Source organism: Vigna unguiculata, chromosome 8 (assembly GCF_037176805.1).
Source record: "Vigna unguiculata cultivar grain cowpea cultivar isolate G323 ecotype 2 chromosome 8, ASM3717680v1, whole genome shotgun sequence".
Classification (NCBI taxonomy): domain Eukaryota; kingdom Viridiplantae; phylum Streptophyta; class Magnoliopsida; order Fabales; family Fabaceae; genus Vigna; species Vigna unguiculata.
In genome coordinates, this window is record NC_140799.1 from 27,218,258 (window position 1) to 27,243,343 (window position 25,086).

The window sequence follows — 25,086 nt, forward strand, 5'->3', positions numbered from 1 at the left end:
TGATTTTGCAGTTTTAGCTGACTAAAAATTTGAGATCACACGAAATTCACACCAAACCAATTTAAATGAAATATATGTGTTGTTTGTGAGATTTAATAGATTGAAATAGTTCTAGAACACAAATTATGCAGATTTTGACATTTTAAGTGAAATCTATGTGTTGAATTTGTAAATTTAGCTGACTGAAATTCTGACAGTATTCAAATTATGCAGATTTTACCACTTTAAATGCAACACACACATGATCTAATAAGATTAACAAGCTAACATACATTCTTCATGTCAAGAATACCTAATTCAGTTCTAAGCTTATTAAATCTATCATATGCAAGTGGTTTGGTGAATACATCCGCAAATTGATTTTCAATTTTTACAAACATGATTTCAATATCACCTTTTTGAATATGATCTCTTATGAAATGATGCCTGATTGCAATGTGTTTAGTTTTAGAATGCTGAATTGGACTCTTAGTTAGGTTGATTGCACTTGTATTATCACAATAAAGAGGTACCTTTTTTAGCTTTACACCATAATCAATAAGTTGATGCTTCAACTATATGCTTTGAGCACATGCATGTCCAGTTGCTATGTACTCAGCCTCAACTATAAATAGTGCTACACATGATTGCTTCTTGCTATTCCATGAGATTAGGCTTGATCCAAGTAGATGGCATGTACCATTTGTGCTTTTCCTATTCAATTTGCACCCTACATAGTCAGAATCTCAAAAACCACTAAGAACAATGTTGGATTCATTAGGGTACCATAATCCAACATTAGTTGTCCCTTTCAGATACTTGAGAATCCTTTTTGCAGCTTTGAAGTGTGATTCCTTTGGATTAGATTGAAACCTTGCCCACAAGTAAACACCAAATTGTATATCCGGCCTAATAGTAGTTAGATATAGCAAGGAACCAATTAATCCTCTATATTTGGTTGAATCAACTTGTTGTCCAGCTTCATCTACATCCATAAGGCAATTTGTAGCAATTGGAGTGGCAGCCTCTTTGCAATCCTCCATTTTGAACTTTTTGAGTAGGTCAAAACAATATTTTGATTGGCTTAAAAATGTCCCATGTGTGAGTTGCTTCGCTTGCAGCCCTAGGAAGTAGGTTAGCTCACCCATCATAGACATCTCAAATCCTCCTTGCATAGTTGCAACAAACTCTTCACACATGGAGTTATTACTTGATCCAAAGATTATATCATCTACATATACTTGAACGAGTATTACATCACTTGCATGCTTTCTAATGAAAAGTGTTTTATCAACTGCACCTCTAGCATATCCTTTAGATAAAAGAAAGTTGCTTAACCTCTCATACCACTATCGTGGTGCTTGTTTCAAACCATATAAAGCCTTTTTCAACTTGAAAACATGATTAGGATAAAGGTGATCTTCAAAGTTAGGGGGTTGTGATACATACACTTCTTCATTTAAGAAACCAATCAAGAATGCACTTTTCACATCCATTTGAGAAAGTTTGAAATTACACATGCATGCATATGCTAACAGTAACCTCACAGCTTCTAACCTAGCTACAAGTGCATATGTTTCATAAAAATCAATGCCTTCCTGTTGATTATAAGCTTTAACAACTAGCCTAGCCTTATTCCTATCAATGAAACCATTTTCATCCATTTTATTCCTAAACACCCATTTTGTACCAATCACATTCATTACATCAGTTTTAAGAACAAGAGACCACACATTATTCCTAATGAATTGATTAAGTTTATCTTGCATAGCAACAACCAAATTACTATCACATAATGCATCATTCACATTCTTAGGTTCAATTTGAGAAACAAATGCAACATGTTCAAAGAATACAAGCTTGCATCTAGTGGATACTCCCTATTTTATGTCACAATTATATTGTCCTTTGATAATCCCCTGGGTTCAATCCACTCCTTGGGTAAGTTGTTATCTGCAGCTTTTTCAACCGATTGAATTTCCTTTTCAGCTGGCTAATTTCCTACAGCAGAATCGAATTATGCACCAGTTTGCTTTTCTTGCAATATATCTTCTTCATTTGCAATCTTAGGCCTTTGATCTTGCTGCACTAGGTTAGTTTCATAAAAAATAACATGCACAAATTCTTCAACAATCATTAGTCTTTTGTTATAAACCCTATAAGCATGGCTATTTATAGCATAACCTAAAAGATGCCTTCATCCGCTTTTGAATCAAATTTTCCAAGTTGCTCTTTTCCATTATTCAAGATAAAACACTTGCAACCAAATAATTTTAGCTCATAAGGTGTTTTCTTTAAAATTAGCCTTATCAACACACAGTTTAAAACATATGAAGTTGTGTTGACTACATCAGCCCAAAAGTACTTAGGCAATGAGGTTTCATTAAGCATAGTTCTAGCTAGTTCCTCTAATGATTTTTTATTTCTCTTAATCACTCCATTTTGTTGTTGAGTTCTAGGAGCATAAAGTTATGCTTTATACCATGTTTTTCACAAAAATGCTCAAACTTTTCATTTTGAAATTCTCCACCATGATCACTCCTTAGAGAGACTATTTTAGAACCTTTTTCATTTTCTAACACCTTGGCAAGTTTCTTAAAAGTATAAAAGATTTCATTCTTGGTAGCTAGAAATAAAGTCCATGTAAATCTAGAGAAATCATTAACAATAACCAATGCATAGTAGTTGCCACCAACACTCATAGTTCTAGATGGACCAAATAGATCCTTATGAAGCAATTTTAAGGGTCTTTTAGTTGAAATACAGTTTTTAGGTTTAAAGAAAACCTTAGTTTGCTTTCCCTTTTGGCATGCTTCACATATCCTATCCTTCTCAAACTTAAGTTTTGGTAGCCCTTCAACCAACTGTTTCTATTTAGCCGATTCAAATGATGCATATGTATGTGACAAATCCTCCTATGCCATAACCAAGTATCATCCTCTTTTGTAAGCAAACAATGAATGCTAAATGATGCATGATGTAGATTAAGCAATTATATATTGTTGACTCTCTTTCCTACCAATACAATGCTACCACATGCATCATATATAAGACAATGGTTTGGTTCAAACACAACTTTAAAACCTTTGTCACACATTTGGCTTATAGTTATCAGATTGTGTTTTAGCTCTTCAAATAGAAGCACGTTATGGATGTTGAATGATGCTTCATTGCTTATGACACCACTTCCAAGTATCTTTCCTTTGTTATTGTCACCATAAGTGACAAAGCCTTCTTCTTTTAGTTCCAACTTTGTAAACTTGGATTTATCACCAGTCATATGCCTCGAGCAGCCACTATCTAGGTACCATAGATCCGTCTTTTCCTGTTTTATGACCTGCGAAACAACATAGCATTACATGGTACCCTTTAATAGTTTGGGTCCAACTTGGTTATGCCTTTCTAGATCCTTTTGGGATCCATTTCATAAATCCCTTAGGTACATCATATTTTCTAGCATAGCAATTCTTGAGACATGACCTTTCTTCATACAATAGTTGCAAGAAATGAATGGCATAACATTTGGCTCACTCTTGGAAAAGAAACTAGAGAACTTCTTGGCTTTCTTTTCATGGATAGATGTATAACCAAGTTTAGTCTTCCCAAAAACACAATTTTAAGAGCCAAGAACAACTTCCAGGTTTGTTTTTCCTCTTGTGAACTTTGCACAAGTTTTCAAAAGATATTTCACTTAATTTTTCAAAGTAGTGCAGTTTTCACAAGGTTTTATAGCCAATTGTGTAAGACCTGTGAAAATTAATTAATTAATTAAATAATTAATTAATAAATGCTGGTGGTAAGAGTCTTTATGACATTAAATATTGTTTAATATGATGTAGAAAAGTACTAGCTCAGGTGGTTGAGAGTATTTGGTTGTGTGAGAGGACTTGGGTTCAAGTCCTATGTATGCCTTTTTTGTGTTGTTTGGATTATTCTTATTTTTTTTGATAATATAATTATGACTAGTGAGTGATGTTATAATCATAGGATTATAATGGTTATCACTAAATCTGAATTGGCTTAATGGTGGTGCTTTAGCCATATGAGTGGAGGGTCACGGGTTCAAACCTTAAGGGATATAAAGTTGACTTTATTTTTGCTAAAATTAGGGTTGACTTATGTGAAAGGGCAGTGGGAACTCTAGGAGAATGGGGGCACCCAGGGGCTGAAAAACCACCAATATATAGTTAACATTGAATAGGAATTAAAACCATAATTAAACCCAATTTTATTTCAGTTTTTAAACCCATTATCAAGACACCTATAAAAGCCAAATTCTAGGTGAGAAGGAGGGTTTCTGGAGTTGTTTATTTGGCTTTTGGAGAGGAGCACGAATTTAGAGAGTGAGAGGAGAGTTTGGGTGTGCAAAGGGCTGAAGCAAAGTATTGGTGAGCAAGGAACCTTCTTTTTCCCAAATTTCATTCCAGAATTACAGGTTAGGGGAGTTGTCCTTTGTGTGTGTAAATTACATGATTTGTGTATGGTTCTGTGTCATTGTATTCTCAATTGAATTCTGTGTTGTATGAATTTCGTATTATGTGCATTGTGTTTGAGAATTGGTTGGTTTGATGGTGTGCACATAGCCTTTATAGTGACTTATATGAATATGAGGAGGGTTTTGGTACTATATTGGTTAATTATGGCCAAACCTTTAGTTTTGGTGATTCAAACCTGTTTAAAACCTATTCTTGTGGTTGCTTGATAAAATGGAGTGCTTGGTAGTGATTGATTTGGTTTTTGGGTATGGTTTTGGTTGTTTTCGCGCATGAACAGGGAAAGATACTACAATTCTTGCCCAAGCGAGTCACTCTCGCCTAAGCGAGAGTTGCAGAAATTCACTACTGGTTTAGGGGTCGAGCACTTCGCCGAAGCGACTTGCTTGGTGTTGAGCGACATGTCTTCTCGCTCAGGCGAGAGACACTCGCCTCAGCGAGGTCGTGACGCGACCTGTGTGTGTTGAGCGTGAAACCTCATCCAGGCGAGGAGTTGTGTGTGTTTAAGTGAACGAAGTCTCGCTCATGCGAGAAGGGCTCGCCTAAATGAGATGATGTGGGGAAGCCACTGTTTCACGCTCGCACAGGCAAGGTGATTCAGCTTAGGCGAGACTGAGGCCCTCGCTTGGGCGAAGGCACATGGCCTAAGCAAGAATCACGAGGAGCCAAGTTCGTATGCACTATTTGGGCTGTTTTCTTGGTCTTTCTTAATCTATAGGAAGTTATATGCATGTATTTTGTGGTATGTGGACTTGAAGGGCTACGTCCTTTTGGGATGTGCTTGGTTTGAATAGCGAGCGAGGAGTTCGTGATGATGGGTGGACCGCATGCGGAATGTGAACAGTTTAGTTCACCAGAGGTACTCTCGTTGGGATAAGTGAGCGAGGAAGTTCATCTTATGCTCAACTTGAGAATGCTATGAGCGAGGGAGTTCATAGTAGGAAAGGCGGGTATGCGTGTCTGGGTCTGAGCGAGGAGTTCGGATGAATAGGCGAGAGAGTCCGTGAAGCAGGACTACAAGCGGGATAGGCTTGTAGGTTGGAGCACGAGCGAGGAGGGTCATGGAAGCACATGAAATCCCGGATTTAGAGTACATGCATGAACTCATATTGGTTATGAGTGTGGGAAAGTGGGTGTTTTTGGAAATCAATGAATATTTATGAATGGGTTTGGGAATTATTTCATATTTATTTATGTTTATGTGCATAGCTCACCCTATCTGTTTGTGTGTGGCGATGATCGGGTAATTTATTATCCGGGAGGAGATGATGTTTCAGGTGAGCTAGGAGACGCTTAGTGGCGGAGAGTGGGCTTTGAGTACGAGGGGAAATATTTTTATAACTGTTTTTGGTTTAATTTTACATGTAATTTGATTACGGTTCTTATGGCTTTGGATATTAATTTTAACGTTGTAAAGTTGAACTTTAGAATGTTTGACTATTAATAGTTTATTATTAATATTAAAGTTTTGAAATTTTCCGTGTTTTTGGGAAATGGATTATTTAATAAATGAGGTAATTATTTCTGTCTTGTTTAATTATTTTTTTATGTAATATCCTACCGGGATGTTACAAGCTGTTTTTCAGAACAATCGACTGAATTACTGTAAATCATTTTCAAATGTTTGAAATCAGTTTTTAAGTCGACTATTTCTGATTCTAGTTGGCTAACTATGTTTTCTAGCCAACTATTTAATCCTTTTAGCTGATTGTTCATGACAAAAATTTTGTTTGCCTTACTATGCAACTCTTTAAAGTCATGCAACAATTGGTAATAGTCATTTTTATCTTTATATGACAAGGAACTTACTTGGCTTGATGAGGATGATTCATATTCGGCTATGAGGCATATATTTGCTTCCTGACTTCCTTCTTGAGATGAAGTACTTGTTGAATCATCATTGTCCACCCAAGTTATGTAGGCACGTCTTTCCTTGGCCTTTTTATCGTTTTTCTTGTCATCAACATTCTCCTTCTCTTTGTTAACATTAGGACATTCAATCTTGATATGTCCTTGCTTTCCACAATTATAACATGAGAATTTAGAAGTATTACTTGAATCATTTTGTTTAGAAATGTACCTCTTTTGAACTTCAGTTATGGACTCTCCTTTTTGCATCTTGAAAAGCTCATACTCTTGAATCAAGGCATGCTTCCTTGCTCTCTTCACTTCATTCGTCCCTTCATGTGTAACCTCTAAGACATCCCACATTTCCTTTGCACTCTTACATTGGGAGATCCTAAAAAATTCATCCATACTCAAATATGAAGTGATGATATTCTTGGCATTGCAATCATATGGAGCTCTTCTCCTTTCTTCATTAGTCCATTCAATCCAAGGCTTGTCCACCTGCTTATTTTCAACAAGACATTTAGGAGTATATGGTCCATTAACTATTGCATCCCAAATCCCTTTGTCTATAAATTCAATGAAAATTTGCATCCTTATTTTCCAAAACTAATAGTTTAGGCCACAAAACATAGGTGGTATATGAATAGAGGCACCTTCAGCAAAAGGGAGTTTACTTTCAGCCATTTCAAAAGATTTTTGATCAAACTTGAATACCTTTCAAGAACCTTTCTCTAGATACCAATTGTTAGTTTTGAAATGGTGATTTAAGCCAAAAGGGGGGGGGGGGGGGGGTTGAATTGGCTTTATAAAAGTTTTTCGAAAGCTTAAACCTCTTTTCAATTGAATCAAATAGACTGGAAAGTTAGGATATAAAAGAAGCAGACTAGTACACTTTCAATCAATTAAAAACTAAACCAACAGACTAATTTGTTCTTGAACTATGAAACAACCGATTAAAAAGACAAATCAATCGGCTAAAATACTGTTGATTTATGTAAAATGCAGAATTCGCAGATTTAACTCAAATAACAATCTTTTACATACAAGACTTGTTCCAATCAATATTGTTAACAAGTATACAACCTCAGATAACACAAGAATGCATTAAATCACACCAAACAATGAATTACTTGGTTTTCTTAAGTTTTTAAAGAGATTCAAAGTGAGTGAGATGAGGGAGAGAGAATTGCACAATTGTTTTTATACTGGTTCACTAAATCACAGAGCTACATCCAGTTTACCAGGATAATTTGAGCTTGGTTTCCACTATATTCAAAAGTTTTACAAATCACACACCAAGATTACACTTTTAAACAAAGAAAGACACAAGATTTTTGACTCACACAAAAATCCGGACACACACCCTGCAAGAATCACACTTACAAACCTGAAATCACATCAGGCAAACCAACCAGAGGCATAAGAACATCCAAACCTGATGGTTGTTGTCCTTAGCCAACCATACATGTGTTCTTCAAGTTACTCAAAAGCCAAAATGCCTCTAAAATCAATCAAGATCTTCAAACCACGAGTTGCAACTGTGTATTGCAAAGAGAGAGTTTTTCAAAGAAGAATGACAAAGTTTCGTGCTCAAAAACTCAAATTCGTGCCTCTGCTCTCGAAAACACAACATATATAGTCTGGTTTAAATGAAAATAGTTCATTGAATTTTCCGTACAATCAGCTGATTTTACTTGACTTAAGTGAAATCAGTCGATTGATAAATAATTCAACCGACTAAATGCATTCATACCAAAAACTATATACTGCAAGTCTTTTAACTTGTTAAAACCCATTTTAACAGATTAAAAAAGACACGCTAAGGCACACAAGACATCTAACCTATGTCATATAGCCTACCAACATGATATATCAACAAAATATTACATTTAACATGTTATTTTCATATTTAACACACTAAAACATAATCTTCAAGTGGATCTTCATCAATATTCATCAAACACCTATAATCTTCATGCACATGGCTTTATCAATTTTTTTGCTTCAAGCTTACTTATGCCAACAAAGTATTCAATATATTTTTGCAATAGTTTTTTCCATGTCTTTTGTAGTGCACCGTCTGTAACACCTTGTCAAGATGCTACTAAAATATTTGGAATTTTTTTCCGCAATCACTACAACAAAAATCACTTTAGACAACAACATAAAATTATGATATAAATTATAAAAACCGTGGTCTAAATATTAGACCACAATTTTTTAAGCGTGGTATAGGTGAGTGTAGCTATAGGTAATAAACAACGGTTTTTAGTATGACAATATTTTTAAAACCGTTGCTTAAAATTCTCACAATAAACAACAATTTTATATGCTGATTTTATACCTTACCTATGTTTTTAGACCACATTTTTACTAGTTTTGCCCACATAGTTTAAAGCAACAATTATATAATCATGGACTTTCATGATATTTATACATCATTTATAAAAATGTTGTTTATTATATGTTTAGGTTACATTTATTTAGCCGTTGTCTATTTTAGTGTGGTCTAAACTATAAATTGTTGTAGTGAATTTAAAAGAAACATTTATTTCGCACCATAAAAACATATACTAAAAGATAAACTTTTCATTTATTTCATCAAATAATTGTTCCACATTTTAAGATATATTTAATAACAATCATAACAATATTTTTGTGAATAAAATTGTTCCAAATACATTCGAAATAAAATTCTTCTTCCCAATGCAACCCCAAGCTCCTCTCTGCTATGCATCCAACTCACTTTTTATTCTCAGGGTAAGCTCCTAGAGTCCTTTCACTTTTTATTCGCAAGCTCAGCTCCCAGAGCACCCTCATTTTTATTCTCAAAGTCGGCTCCAAAAGCCTCCTCATTTTTTTAGTCTCAAGGTCAGCTCCCAGAGCCCCCTCATTTTTTTATCCTCAGGGTCAGCTCCGAAAGCCTCCTCATTTTTTTATTCTCAGGGTCAACTCCCAGAACCCCCTCATTCTTTTATCCTCAGGGTCAGCTTCTAGAGCTCTCTCAATTTTTTATCCTCAAGGTCAGCTCCCAAAGCTCCATAACCTCTCTATTTATTTTATATTCCATTCAATTACAAAATACATAATATATATTTTATATTCCATTCAATTACAAAATACATAATATATCAATCCGTAAAACGTTGTGCTCGCCAAGTACTAAAAGAGTTATTGCTGCTGACTATGATGAGTTTAACTATTTCTGTTATACATAATAAAATAAGCATAATATTAAATAAATTGAATGTTTAAATAATAATAATGTTTAAGCACTTTATCACCCGATCAAAGTCATATGCTTTCGTTTAAACAACCACATAACAATAATAACATAAATGAACTTTATGAAAATTCTAAATCCAAATAAATAATGATTAACTTCCTATTACTAAACTGCGAACCTTAAAATATGTTAAGGATTTTAAAACTGGAATATGTTTCTAAAAACCAACAACCTGTTAGTTACCAAAAGTGTATATATATATATATATATATATATATATATATATATATATATATATATATATATATAATCTTTATCTCTTATAATTACATCACTACTAGAATTAATGTTTTAACGACCGAAAAATATAGCTTTTTATTTGTGACCGAATTAGCCATTGAATGATTTGTGTTGCAATCTACGACCAATGTAGCGACAAAATACTATTGTACTTACATAAATTTATTCAGCGACTGAAATAACGACCGTATTATATAGTTGCTAAAATTAGTCGCCAAATCGGTGGCTATATTTATACAAATTAACGTATACCTTTTAGCAACCACATTAGCAACCGAATAAAATTTTGCATTAGCAACCAAAATCATGGTGGTCGCTAAATATGTTTTTTATGATGAGTAACGACTGAAAAATATTTGGTTGCTAACTAAATTATTTTTAATGCATGAATCAGTTACCGAAAGTATAATGATCGCTAAATATGTATAATTTTATAGTTAACAACCGAAAACTTGGTCGTCGCTAAATATTTATTACATGGTAATTAGCGACCGAAATTATTTGGTCGCTAAATGTAGTGTTTTTAACGTATCAATCTATGATCAGTATGTAGTGGTCGCTAAATATTGAACACATCATTTAGCGACTGAATTTTTTTAGTCGCTAAATTCAATATTTTTAAAATATGCATTAGATGTATGTGTTTAGAGTTTGGGATTTAAGGGTTAGGATTAAGACTTAGAGTTAGGGTTTATGGTGAAATGTTATATTAAGATCCAAAAATTTAATGGTTTCTAAAAAATTATTGTTTTTAGTTGAAAAATAAAATTTAATGTTTAATTGTGTCACTATATATTGGCATGTAAAATAATATTAGTTATGAGCTAGTTCGTCATTGATTTTTTTTTTCATACAATAGGTATTGACAATTTCGAATTTAATACAATTGAAAGCAATTGACCACTTTTGTGTAATAGGTATAATTTTGTTTGACTTTTTCTTGCTAAGTTAAATGCTTACTTAGACATCATGCGAAGAAAATTAGTGATTTTTCTAGTTATGTGTATCACTTTTTTTTTGTATTATTTGTAATAGAAATACATTCTTCAAATATAAAATGATATTTTATTCAATTTTTGTTTTTAAAATTCTTTTTAAAAGTCAAAATTTCCAGAGTCCTCATTTCTTGAGTTATATTTCAAGTTCTCTAAATTGGGAATACGTTGTTGGGAATTCTTTTCCTGGCATCACTTTCTGTCTCCTTCGACAGTACACCGTGAGCACCAACAAAGTAAAAAATAACCCCATTTTACTTCAACTTTGAAACCTTGTTCCACATTGTATTCAGAAAGTAATACGCTCCCTTTCGTGTCCTCCACAGGTTCAACCAACGCTCCAAACAACTTCAAAGACCCTCAACTCATGTTCTCAAGTCATGTTTCCATGTCAGACACCCAACTCGTGTTCTTCATCCATTTCCAACTCGCATTCAGATACCCATTCCCAATTGTGGTCTTCATTTGTTCCCAACTCGCCTTTAGACACCCATTTTGTTTCCATGTGACATTTACTTCGGTGTTCTTCACCCATTCTCAATTGCATTTCGTTCAAGGTAAGTTCTTTAAGAAAATGTGTTATAGGGTTTTAATTTTTTTTTATAGAAAAGCTATATTTGAATTTTGTTTTCTTTTGTTATTGACTTGTGAATGTCATGAACTTTTTAATAAATTGAAAGCGAAATATTTGTAACATTATCATCTACTATGTTGGTAAGAAATAACTTTGAAAGCATTAATGAATGAATTTCAAGCGTTGAAATTGATTCAAAAACATTTGAGATTATGAAAATGTTGGATTTAATTGTTTCTAATTCTTCAACCTCTGCTTTCTCTCTTTGTAAATTTTGATTTGAACAATAATTAGATTATTTAATAGGAATGAAATTTGTTCACACCAAAGGTATTATTTACAAGGATAGATTTCTATTCTAACATCTAAAAGAGATGATGTTTACCATTTCAATAAGAATAAATGAACCCTTTGGATTCATTACAATGAGATTCATTAAGTGTTTGTTTAGGATTGGGTAGACCTAGTTAATTTCTCAAATCCATAGGTTAGAAAACTATGATACCAATTATTGATTTTTTTTTACATAAAATATATTTACAAAATAAGGGATTTATTATGTGAGGAAGAACAACTTAAAGAAAATAGTAGCATTATCTTTAAATCAAACTAATAATTTCTTAAATTTAAATGATAAAATCATTTCTTTAAAAACTACTTTAAAATTTTAAAATATAAAATATAAAATATAAAAAATATTGTTAGTAAAACTAACTTATTTAAATTTAAATAACAAATATTCATTTATTTTTCATGAAATAACATCATGATATTTAAAAAAAAAAATACCACAAAGTGAACTTAACAACTTTATAGTTGAAATGAGGTGAAATATTGTTGTAAACAAGCGTGAAAGAAACTCCAAATTTAATGTGGTGAACATTCATACGTATGTAATTTAATATGTTAAAATTGGTAAAGTTAACATTTTGCATTTCACCTCTTCTCTCCTCTTTCAACTTTTCCCCCTTTCCCTCCAAAGTGGAGCTTGAATCCTCATCCCTCCCCTTTTTCTTCTTTTCCAGTTGCTCGCCATTGAAGGTCATTGAGATTTCAAGCATCATCTCTCAGCTTTTTCTTCTTTCGTAGTTAGTCCCTATTTGTAGCTCACTAGATCTCACTAAGAGTGCAAGTTGTAACATGTTTGAAGGGTACGCGATTGGTGGTTTGTGAAGTGAGAAGAACGTAAACCTGGTAAGTAATCCAAACTCCCCATGTTTCGATTGTTGATTTTATCCATTGCAAAATCCTAATATTTGATTTCCAATTGAGGTCCCCGACATTGAAGACGAATGTGTTTGTGAAGAGGCATAAGAGGAGTTTTGTTTGTTGGTCAGTGGAGTCCTCATTCTTCCTTTTCTCTCCAAAATCAAACTCGAGTCCTCATCGCTCCCCTTTTTTCTTCTTTCCCGGTTGTTCGCCATTGTAGCTTAGTAAAGGTCAATGAGATTGAGGTTGAGCAAGTCTTTTCGCTTGGAGTTGATTGTGTTGGCGTTGTCCTGAAAGGTTAGTTTTATGCATGAATTTCTTTTGATGTCAGTTAAGTGCATTTTCACAATAGTCATGTGAATTTGTTCTGTATCATAAACAATATTTTTGTGATTTTTGTGGAGTTGAAAATAAGTGGTTTTAAATTTGGGTAGCATGCACCATATGTTTTATGTATCAACACTTTCAAGTTAGAATTTTAATAAATGAAGTTAATTAGCCCCTTACATGAAAATGAAGAAACTCCACCACCCACAATCTTCCAATTCAACCAAACAATTTTTCAAAACTTCAACCTACACGCACTTGACTATCATAATTTATATTAAGTAATATAATTATTATAATAAGAAACCTATTATTACTGAAAAATACTGAGCAATTTACACTTGTTTTTAAAATGCATTGTATTTGTTTGTGCACTATCCATTTACTTATACATTATCAGTATGTGTTTAATTTTTCTTATTTCCAGGGCCTACCCACCTTTTTATCACTATATTTTTTTGTTTTACAAGTTCATAAGAGAATCAATTTAAAAAGATGAATCCTTTTTTAATTTTTTATTAGTCTAGACCATGATGCATTTTAAATTAAGGGTTCATATCTTGTCACACTGCTAGATAGTTTAAATACTACAAAAAATGCATGTTGAATTAAAATATTAAAAAAGGTCCTTTAAGAAAATGATCATGGATCATGCTAGATCCTCAAATGCCCATTGCATGCAAGCAAAAGGTGTAATTGGATCAAAATACATGGAGGAAAATCATATTCCTGAAACTAAAAAATTCTTTGAAATGCTTGTTGTTGCACAAGCACCCTTGTGGGAAGGGTGTGATAATCACTCAGAATTGTCGGCTTCTTTGAAAGCTCTAAGCTTGAAATCTGATTGTAATATGCATGAAGGATGTTTCAATAAGATAGTCCAACTTATGGGAGATATTATGCCGAATGATTATCGAATGGTTAATAATTTTTTCCAAGCTAAGAAGTCGGTGGAAAAATTTGGTTTAGGTTGTACAAAAATTGATTGTTGTCCAAAAGGATGCATGTTGTCTTACAATGAAAATTCTCATAAAGGTATAACTAATTGCTTTATTTATGGAATGGATCGATATAAGACAATCACTAGGAGAGGAATTGAAAAGAAGATTGTTGTTAAAAAGATGTGGTACTTTCCTATTATTCCAAGACTTAAAAGGTTATATTCTTCAATGGCCACTACACCTCACATGAGATGACATAGTGAGAATCAAAGGGATCCCTCTATTTTGTGTCATCCATCTGATGGGGAAGTTTGGAAGAACTTTGATAGAATGCATTTAGAGTTTGGTCAAGACCCGAGAAATATTAGATTAGGTTTATGTGCGGATGGGTTTAATCCTTTTGGTCAATATGGAAGAAGTTATTCTTGTTGGCTAGTTATCCTAACTCCAGAAAATCTTCCACCTTCCATGTGCATGAAGAGAGAATTTATGTTTTTGACAGTCTTAATTTCAGGTCCTTCCAATCCAAAGCATAAGATTGACATGTTCTTGCAACCACTTATAGACGAGTTGTGCTCCCTTTGGACTGAAGGAACATTGACTTATGATGCGTCATTGAGGAAAAACTTTATGATGAAAGCTGGTGTTGATGTGGACAATTAATGACTTTCTAGCTTATGGCATGTTATCGGGTTGGATGACTTCTGGTAGACTTGCTTGCCCTATATGTATGGAAAGAACAAAGGCATTCTCACTTAGTCATAGTCACAATATCTCTTATTTTGATTGCCACCTGATCATCCATTTAGAAGGAATAAAAAGGCATTTAAGAAAAAGGTTGTTGAGAAAGATCCTCCTCCCCATGTTTGTCTAGCCTTGATATTTGGAATAGGGTTGTACAATTGCCAATTTGCATTGAATTACAAGAACAAGGAAATATTCCTGGATATGGTATTAATCATAATTAGAAGAAAAACAATATATTTTGGAGGTTACCTTATTGGAAAACTAAACTTTTACGCCATAATATTGATTTATGCATACAAAAATAAACGTGTTCATGAATGTGTTTGACATAATGATGGATATCAAAGGAAAAACTAAGGATTCAAATAAGGCTCGATTGGATTTAGCAGCAATACGTAATCGAAAAGAGCTAGAGTTGAAAGACATTATTCATGGCAAAAACCAAAGGAAGTATATGCATTTACCAAATCCCAAAGAGTCTCTATTTGTAAATGGGTTAAAGAACTTAAGTTGCCAAATGGATGTGCTTCCAATTTGGGTAAATGTGTCAAATTTAATGACGGAAAGTTACATGGAATGAAAAGTCATGATTGTCATGTTTTCATGCAACGATTACTTCCAATTGCATTTGACTCTTTATCAAAATCAATTTGGAAAGTTCTAGTTGGATTGAGCCTTTTCTTTAGATAATTAAGTTCCACAACACTACATGTTGAACACCTAAGAGTTCTGGAAGAACATAGACCCGTGTTGTTATGTAAATTGAAACATATATTCCCACCAAGCTTCTTTGATTCCATGGAACACCTTCCAATTCATCTACCTTATGAGGCAAAAGTTGGTGGTCTAGTTCAATTTCGTTGGATGTATCCATTTGAGAGGTATAAAATTACTAGTCACCTTTACACTATTTATTGTATACTTTTTCAATAGTTTAAAATATCCATGTTTATATTCTTTTTTAGGTTCTTACACTCCCTAAAATAGAAAGTAAAAAATAAAGCTAGGGTGGAGGGCTCTATTTGTGAAGCTTACTTAGTGGAGGAAACATCTACCTTTTCCTCATTTTATTATCTTGATCATGTTGAAACAAGAAGGACTAGGATTCCTCGTAATGTTGATGTAGGTGACGGGCCTTCATTTACGCCTCCTATTTCAATTTTCAATTACCCCAGAAGAGCAATTGGAAACTCCATAACATTTTCTGAACCAAAAAGACTTTGATGCTGCCCAATTGTATGTTCTTCAAAATTGTGAAGAGGTTCAACCATACTTTGAGTAAGATGGTCTTCAATCATTTCAAGTGAGGGTGACATGGATAGTGATTTTGATGAAACAGATACCTCTTTGGTAATTCATGCATTACAATTAATTGCATATCTTGTGTTAATTATCTTTTACATTAATATGTTTGTGATTTGTGATAACTGTAGTGAATGAGAGGCAAAATATCTGACACGTTTGGGTGTAGAAAACACAACCAGGTTTGAGTCTTTTCATTAACTTATTTTGTTCACTAACAATTCATTGTTCCACTTCGTTTAATTTCTTACATGTTATATATGTAATAAGTTCCACTTGCAAATGACTCAAAGGGGTAGAAGTGGTGGTCGTAGACCACCCAATCGTGGTGGACGAGGTGTTCGTGTTGATGATAGGGCTTCACCTAACACCAACTCTCCCACTTTATCTATTCATCCAACCACCATGGAGTCTAGACGTCCTATCTGTGAAGGACCATCACTTCCTAAAGTTGAGGAAGAAGATGTTGAACATTTAATAGAAGAGTTCATTCCTACTAGCTTTTCTATAGAGACCACACTGAATCAACCTTTGCCAATAAATGATTCACTTACACCCGAGTGTGAATCTGGCAATATCATTTATCATAGGCCTTAGCTTCATGTAGAAAAAGGAGAGTAAGTATATTTTAATTTCATTGTGAAATTTCTTTAATTTGTCAATATTTACATATATCATTTTGACAATATGTTTAAACACATATTTACTCCAGCTAATGGCCCGTCTACTATAATCTCATGGATCTTCAAACAAAAATTTGATGAACCAAATCCCAGTTGGAAGAAGGTTCGAATCGAAGTTAGAAGGACGTTCGAATCGAGCTTAGAGATAGATGGTTTGGAGAATTTAAGGCAAGTTGAATTATGATTACATTTGAAATGTTATTTATATTATTCAATTATGTGTGTTTGCTAACTAATTTTTCATTGAGAAAGAATATAGGTGGGATCTAGAACAAGAGCAAGCCATAGGATCTGTTTTTGAAATGAAAGGCTCACATATTTTAAAAAATGCAATGAACAAAGTTATGAATGGTCAGGACAAGGGGACTTGGATTCCATCAAGTGTTCGAGTAGCCTTGGATATTCATTGGAGTTCTATAAAATTCCAAGACAAGAGTGTCACAGCCAAGGCAAATCGGGTTGTTCAGAAAGAAGTCACAGCCTACTATAGTGGTTCCATATCTACTGCAACTCATTTTAAGAAAATGGTACTTATTATATTTTTGTATAGTTAATTGAAATATAATATATTAAACTTAAGATGCTAAAATTTTACTTGTGTTTAAATATATGTAGACTAGGCAACTTGAACGAGAACCAACTGCTTGAGAGATTGTAGAAAGAACAAAGAAACTAAAGACTAGAGAATGGGTCAATGACAAGACCCATGACCTTGCAGTATGTTTAACATTTAATGTTATAATTTAGTGTTTGTTGTGTGTTTCCTTCTTGAGAATAGTTTATGTTATTATTTTCAGGAAATATATAAGCAACGTCGAGAAGAAGTTCAACAATAACACATGCAAGAAGGCTCATCTTCACAAAACTCTCATGTTCCCTCTATTGATGACAATGATATATACTTTAGTGTTGTTGGAGGTGAAAGTAAGAAAGGGAATGTGTATGGACTTGGTACATTAAGCAAAAAGTTTTATAGTTCTACAGGTGCTCACTCTTCTACTACCCAAGCTCTAGTAGTACATCAAATAGAAGAAATGTATGAGACTATTCAAAAGTTGAATGCTGAACTTATGGCAAAGAATGTCAAGGAGAAGACACTTGAAGAAAAGGTTGAAAACTTGCTGAAAAATCATGTTGAACAAAGTGAACGTATGCATGAACAAAATGAACGTATGCGCCAACAAGATGAACAAATGAAACTTATTTTGCAACATATTCATTTGAAGAATGTTGTGCCAGGTCCTAGTGATCCTACTACTATTGGAGATGATAAAGTAGACCATATCAGTGATAGTAGATCAGGATATCATTAGTTTCATGTTTAGTTATTTGTTGTGTTTCAAATTGCTCACTTTCAAACTATTTTTGTTTTATTTTTTTGGATCATGTTATATATTTACCACTTGTAATTTATGTACTACACTTTACTATATTATGTAATGTAGTTTGTTATTACTTAACTAGATTAAATTTTATCATTCATAAACAGGTACAAATATTGTTTTTAAGCAGGTAAAAATCATAAATAATAACAAAAATAGTTTTTTGTTTTTTTGCTAATCAGCGACCGATTTTATGGGTCACTGTTAGTCTCTGAACTTTGCCACCAATTTAACGACCAACCAATATTAGTCCTTGTTGATAAAAAAATTTGCCACCATTTCAGCGACCCCAAAAAAATTGTATATCAATAAAATAATCATACTTTAGTGACCGATTTAATTAGTCATTGTTTGTCTCATAACTTTGCCACCAATTTAACGACAAAAAAAAATTGTACATAAATATAATAATCATACTTTAACGATCAAAATAATTGGTCTCTAACTACCTACCTTCTGTAACAAAACTAGCAACCGAATTTGGTATCACTTCTGATTGCTATATTGGTTTCTTATGTTTGGAAAATGACCAAACTTTTGGGGACCAAATAGCGTAATAAACTTTTATCCCAATAAAATATTAATATTTATATAGTATAATCTCATTATAATGCTTTCAATTTCTACATGAAGCACCCTATACTATATGTAAAAGTTTCGTACAACTTTCACAAGTAACAAAGTTCTCCACACTCGTTTCATCTATTAATCCTATAATATATTATAAGCATATCTAAAAGATAATATTAATACTAACATTCCATTTTCTGCACACACACCAATCCATGTCTTTTATTCTATGATATAATATAACTCTATCATTTTATTTTCGGAAACCCAATTTAATCCAATTTAAAGCTTCGTAAAAACAATCTATCAAAAACAAAAATATATTCCCTTTTCACTAAAACTTTAATCCAAAAAGTGGATTTCGGAATTCCTCTAGAGATTCTTTCATCAAAATGTAGTTATTTATAATCACGAATAAAACACATTTCTATAATTTAATATGTAAACATTACATATAATCATATATTAAGAGAAAAAGTTAACTCCCCTTACCTTGTTGGAAGTCCAACATCAAATAAAGATAAGACAATTTTATAATATATAAGTGAGGTGCAAATCTCACCTTACAAACAAGTTTTGTGGGGTTGAATTAGGTTTAAAGACCACTCCTTAACAAACCTTGAATCAATTACTTTCCTATTCTATAGTGCCCAATTTTCCTCTTTTAGACCTTGACCACCAAAGACTCTCTCTCTCTCTCTCATGTACAACATTTGCCACTTAATCATACCACGTTTGTTAATTAAGTATTTAACATATTTTTCAGCAATTTTTGGACACATATTTTGTAGTGCACAGTTCGGGGATGTCAACTACCCACTCACTTTTTGGAAAAGCAAGGTGGAGTGAACCAAGGTGGAGAGAAAAAAATCCAAAAAAAAATAAATAAATAAGGATGAGAAGTGAACCAAGAACCAACTTTGCGCAAAGAAGAAAATGAATCATAAATAGGGTTCATGAATTTGGAACAGATATGGTGGAGAAAGGTTTACGAAACAAAAGATAGAGACAAACCCTAAATATGGAACCAATGCACGACATAGACATGAACAAAATTTTGCGTTGAATTAAGTGTGGAGGAGGAGAACCATGGACACTGCTTCAAGGTTGGGGACGCAGGAAGTGAAGCGTGAAACTCCAATATTAAAACTGACGAGAGAGAGAGTTTCACGAAAATTTCCTTTACTTTAGAGACAACAATGAAAAGTTTTTGCCACGTGAAACATTTGTTAAAGTCAAACTTTTGTTAGTCAAATAATCGTTTTCCAAAAACAAAATTGAGTGGATTAAGAAAAAATGTTGAGGGAATTATGAAAAACTTAAATATTCATTTGCATACTTCCGTTGAGTGAAAACAAAAGCTGAATGGTTTTTGCCTGCTAAAAACATTCTAATACCGAGTTTGAAAGTTATTAAATTACCTGTTTATTACTTAGTATTCTAAACAATTTGAACGTTACTCAAGTAGTCCATTTAAAAAAAAAAAGTTAGATTTTTAATATCAATTATTACCTTTATCAATGTTTAAAGGTTAAAACATTCAACATTAATCAAGTGATATTATAACTAATATAAAAGTTAAGACTTTTTCTTAACATTGGTCTACAAAAACCGACGTTAAAATATTTTCAACATCAATATATACAAGAACGAATATTAAAAATCCCAAACTTTCAACAATGTTTTAGTTAATATCGATTCTAAAACTCTTGCTAAAAGATTAAAAAATCAATGTTAAATAATATCCCTTTAAACTGTGAATTCTTTTACTAAAGTGAGAAATATAAATAGAAAAGTGTCTAAAATTAATCAAACCAACCCCATCACATTATACCAATATAACAAAAAAAAAAAAAACAAAACCAATCAACAAGGAAACAAGAAAGAGAAAATTATTATTTATACTTTAAATTGGAAAGTGAAAATTAAGCAATAGAAACAAACCTTCATAAATTTTTTAATCATATATTATTTTAGCAGAATATCTATTATATTTGTTAATTTTCAGTTTAGGATTTTCCCCCTAACCATGTTTCTTTTATTCACAAGACTTTAGTCCGAAATTTTGCTCTAAAAAACCGAGTCTGGTATCGCTTCCACCAATGACATCATTTTAAGCATTCAATTTTATACCAACTAATGCAAAAAAAAAAAAAAAGCTTTCAATTTCATACCAACTAATCCAAAAAAAAATAAAAAAATGTGATGTGCCCGATTAGCACTCTCCATGAAAGAACCATAGCCAAATACATCACTACAAAATTCAATAGCTGCAACATCTGTAGCCCTATAAAGAAGAACCTACGTTCTATTATTGAAATCAGCACCCACTACCATGCAATCATAAGAAAACCCTAAAACAAAGAATCGAGTGAAACTAATTCTCATCATCATAATCTCGGTATCGTCTGAAAATCCTTGCACAAGCTGATGCAATCTTTTTCTTCATGAAACCCAAGTTGTTGACAAACCTATCATTGGTAGCAATACCATTGTAGCGATTGAGAATAACACGTGAGTGATCACGCCCTGGAGTGGGTTCGTTGCAGTCACGTAGAGGACTGGTTACAAGACTCGCATCACAGTTTTGGTTAGCTTGATTCGCGTCCACGAAGATCGTATATGATCCTGAGGAATCGGTCTTAACCATCTTGCTGTACACAATAATACCTCTGATTCTGTCCTTGCATACCAGAGTAACCTCCGCACCTACGAAGCAACATTTCAAAGAAGCCAAAGCTGTAACACTTTGGATTGAAAACAACACACACGTGTGATTGAACAAAGATGTAGGGTATGTTCGGAATAGTTTTCTCGTATGCATGTCGATGATAATTATGTAGTTTGGAACAAATTATGTTTAACAAACATAAAACTATGAAGTATAACCTGTTATGTAGATGACTTACCAGCAATGTAGGTAGTGAGGGGTGTCTCAAAACCAGCACGACAAGGGTCACAATAGACACGACCCTTGACATAGAAAGGGGTTAGGTGAGGGCGAATGGCTGAGACCATCACCGGAAGAACACACAAAAACACCACAAACCCTATTCTCACATCCATCTTCTGGCTCTCAGGATTTGTTTGTCTTGAGAAACAATAGAAGAGAGAAAATGATGAGGAGAACAAAAACTTTAGTAACGAGTGTTTGTGTGAGAGATTATGTTTGCATGCAGAAACGTGGGTGTGATAAATCAGCAGTGAAGAGTGTGAAAGCACTGCAAACATTACCAACTTTATACTCATTCATTGTAGCACGCGCGCACGAAGAGTAAGGAAATTGGAAGTTGCCACGTTATGACAGTGACCTGAATGCACGGTCTAGTCCAAGCCCTTATTATTCTCCCATTCCGCAAGGCGTGGTTCAGTTGAATTGAATGTGTGCTTGGTCAGTGATCATAGTTTAAGAGTTAACCAACACTTCAGTGAATCCAATCACACACTATGCCTTACTCATAATAACCTCAGTCAGAGCCACATAAATGCACACAAATTTCGTCCCAACATATTTTTACAGTCATGGATAAACAAATTTAATCTGTTAAAATATGTATATATATTTTTTTTGTTGAACATAATATATGTTTACTTTATTTACTTTTACATTATATATAATAAGCTATTGAATTATTTGCAAAATATGTCCCGTGAACATATCCATCCTTATTTATAAATGAATCTTTCAAACTTGACCACATGTAAAAAATCATAGCCTAAACATTGAAATTACCACAGTTTTATAAATATGGTTTAAGGATCATCAAAGATCACAGTTTTAAAATCGGAAATATTTTAAACTACATTTATTTAAATGTTGTCTTTTAACATATGTGGCCTAAAATAAACTTAAAAAAATGTAAAATCTAAAAGGGTATTTTAAAAGATAAAAAACGTGAGTTAAATTATAAACTAAAAAAGAAAACAATTGGCACGAAAGCTTTTCTGTTCCCTCTTTCGAAACTAAAAGAAATGTTTTCCTCTCTCTTTGTACTATATAGATCTGTAGTTGACGTGGAAAAAGGTAGCTGACATGACACAATTGACGAGGCACTCCTCTCTTCATCCCATGAAATAATGTCCACGCCCAAAAAGCTTCACAACTAAACCTGAAAAATAATTAATGAACAAAAATTAGAGCAAGTGAATTCAAATTAACTAAAATATAAATTATTGGTTTAATGAAGTCTAATTGATAAAAATGCACTATCAATATACAACTAAGCACAAGGTAAAGATAGGTACAAAAAGATATAAGAAAATATGGGAAAATAATGGTTCATCAATGTAGAAGTACAAATAATTAGAATCAATTAAATTCAACTTAAACACAAGAGAGTTCAACTACTCATGTTGATAAAGAAGCTAAGCTCTAGGAGTTTTTTGTTCCTCTCCTATGTCTCTCACTAAGATATTCTATTTTATACAAAGAGAGTGCTTAAAGAAGCTAAGAATGGGATGATAAAACCAAAAGCAATGCCTATAGTTATAGATGATTCTGGGTGTTGCTCAACTTCATTATTAAGCACTTAGCAATCGGGCTTTCCTCTTATGTTGGATTTTCTTTCATCTCAACTCCCTATTCTAGTCATTATTAGCACTTGAGTTGACCAAAGGCTCGACAAAAAGAGAGGGAGAAAATTCAAAATTCAAATGAAAAATGTCTCTAAACTAGACATGCTTCAACTATGACTCACCAGTAAACTAAAATTCTAGTTTTTACATAATGCACTTTGACTTATTGATTATGCAACTTACTTAATCGATTAAATCAATGATTCCTACATAAACTGAAAAAAAATACATAGCCCAAAAATTATTTTCCTTGGCCCAAATACAAGGCCCAAAAGAAAAGTTTGTTTGGCCTAAATACAAGGCCTAAAGAAATACTTATTTACATTTTTACAATGCCAAGAGAAGGAAAACACAAGCTAATAAACTATTCTTCACAAGAGTAGAGTTCTTTGAAGTACTTCCTCTTCTTCTATTTTCCTTGTAAGACCCGAGAAAATTAAATGATTAAATAAATAATTATTTAATATAAATGTGGGTAATGGAATAATTATGACATTTAATACGAGCAATTATGACAAGGAACGGTACTAGCTCAAGTGGTGAAGGTACTTGGTTATATGGAGAGGACTTGGGTTTGAGTCTTGTGTATGTCAATTATGTGTTACTTTAATTGTTTTATTATTTAAATAATATTTTACAGTGGTGCATGATATTATATTTCTAGAGGTGTAGGAATTATCACGAAACATGAATTGGTTGTGCACTTGTATTGTAACTGTGTGGTTGTGTGTTTGAACCTTGGCTTGTGCAAAATAGGTTCCTTTTTGCAAAATTTCTTTTTCTCATGAATGAGAAGGGTCAGAAACCCTAGACGTCGGCATGAGAAGCTAGAAGGCTTGAGAAACTATCAAGGGTAATGGGAATTGAAGGCCATTAACACTGCCATTCAATTTTCGTTTTTAGTCTTTTAACGAATTTTAAGTGTAGGGAAAGAGTGGTCAAGAGAGGAAATTAAGGTGAGAAAGAGTGGGGCATTGTGTGGTTGTATAAGGAGAGCATAGGAGATCATTGCAGCTGAGTATAGGGAGTTTTTGGAAAGGCTAAAGGAGCTCGTTAGGTAGGAGCCAAAGTGTGGTGCTTTTGGGTTCAAGGAAAAGTTCTAAAGGAACACTTGGAGCAAGAATTTCAGGTTTGGGGAGGTTCTCCTATATGTTTTCATTCATGTATGATGTGTTGTGTCTTGCCATTACCCAATTGCATGAAATTCCATCTTTTTACGCTGTTTTTCGTAAGCATCTGGGTTTTTGCCTAGAAATCGCCTGGCGGTAATGAATGAACCGCCAGGCGACGCATCATTTTGACCCGATTTCTGGGTTCTACTATGAACCGTCTGGTGACGATGAACACCTGTCAAGCGACGTGAGGACGATTTATGTGTTTTGGTTGTTTTTCAATGAATTTGTGATGCTTTAAAATCCCATGCTAAGTGTTGTGTACATATAACTATGTGATGCTATAATATTGCTACTAATATGATGTTTGGGGATTGAATTGGGAATGTAAACATGAAGAGTTCATATTAAGGTTTGGGGATGAATATGAATTCTTGGAAATATGGTTCAATTATAATGTAAATGGAATTGTATGATGTTATTGGTTGTGTATATATATGCGGAATTGAGAATTCGTGTGATTCTAGTGCGTCTAGATAACTAAATTTAAAGATTGGAAAAATAGGTTCTTGTAGGTGTAGAAAACCTAGGTTTTTACCCAAGTACTGATGCACTGCCTGACGACACCTTGTTGGCCGCCATGCAATGGCAATGAACATTTGTAGTTCTTGAAATTTCCATGAGTGGCTGAGAGAGAGGTTCTAGTGAGTTGAATGAAGAGGGAATTATGTGTGTGATTATGAGATAAAGAAAAATGTAAAGGGTTTAATGGTGAATTAGGCAAGGCATGGAATAGGATGGTGCGCTTACATTTAAATTG

The 25,086-nt window shown here is 33.3% G+C and overlaps 1 protein-coding gene and 2 pseudogenes across 1 annotated transcript; 2 read left to right on the forward strand and 1 right to left on the reverse strand.

Moving 5' to 3' along the window:
- Nucleotides 1-13,592: 13,592 nt before the first annotated feature.
- Nucleotides 13,593-14,235, forward strand: LOC146884299 (uncharacterized; annotated as a pseudogene).
- Nucleotides 14,236-16,226: 1,991 nt separating this feature from the next.
- Nucleotides 16,227-17,463, forward strand: LOC146884300 (uncharacterized; annotated as a pseudogene).
- A 3,134-nt stretch (nt 17,464-20,597) lies between these two features.
- Nucleotides 20,598-21,772, reverse strand: LOC114195013 (protein DOWNSTREAM OF FLC-like). The gene is made up of 2 exons (XM_028085415.2): nt 21,489-21,772; nt 20,598-21,288 (listed from the first exon to the last, which is right to left on the reverse strand). Exons 1-2 carry the CDS (start codon nt 21,643-21,645, stop codon nt 20,957-20,959), a joined length of 489 nt encoding a protein of 162 aa, XP_027941216.1. The 5' UTR covers nt 21,646-21,772; the 3' UTR covers nt 20,598-20,956.
- Nucleotides 21,773-25,086: the final 3,314 nt, after the last annotated feature.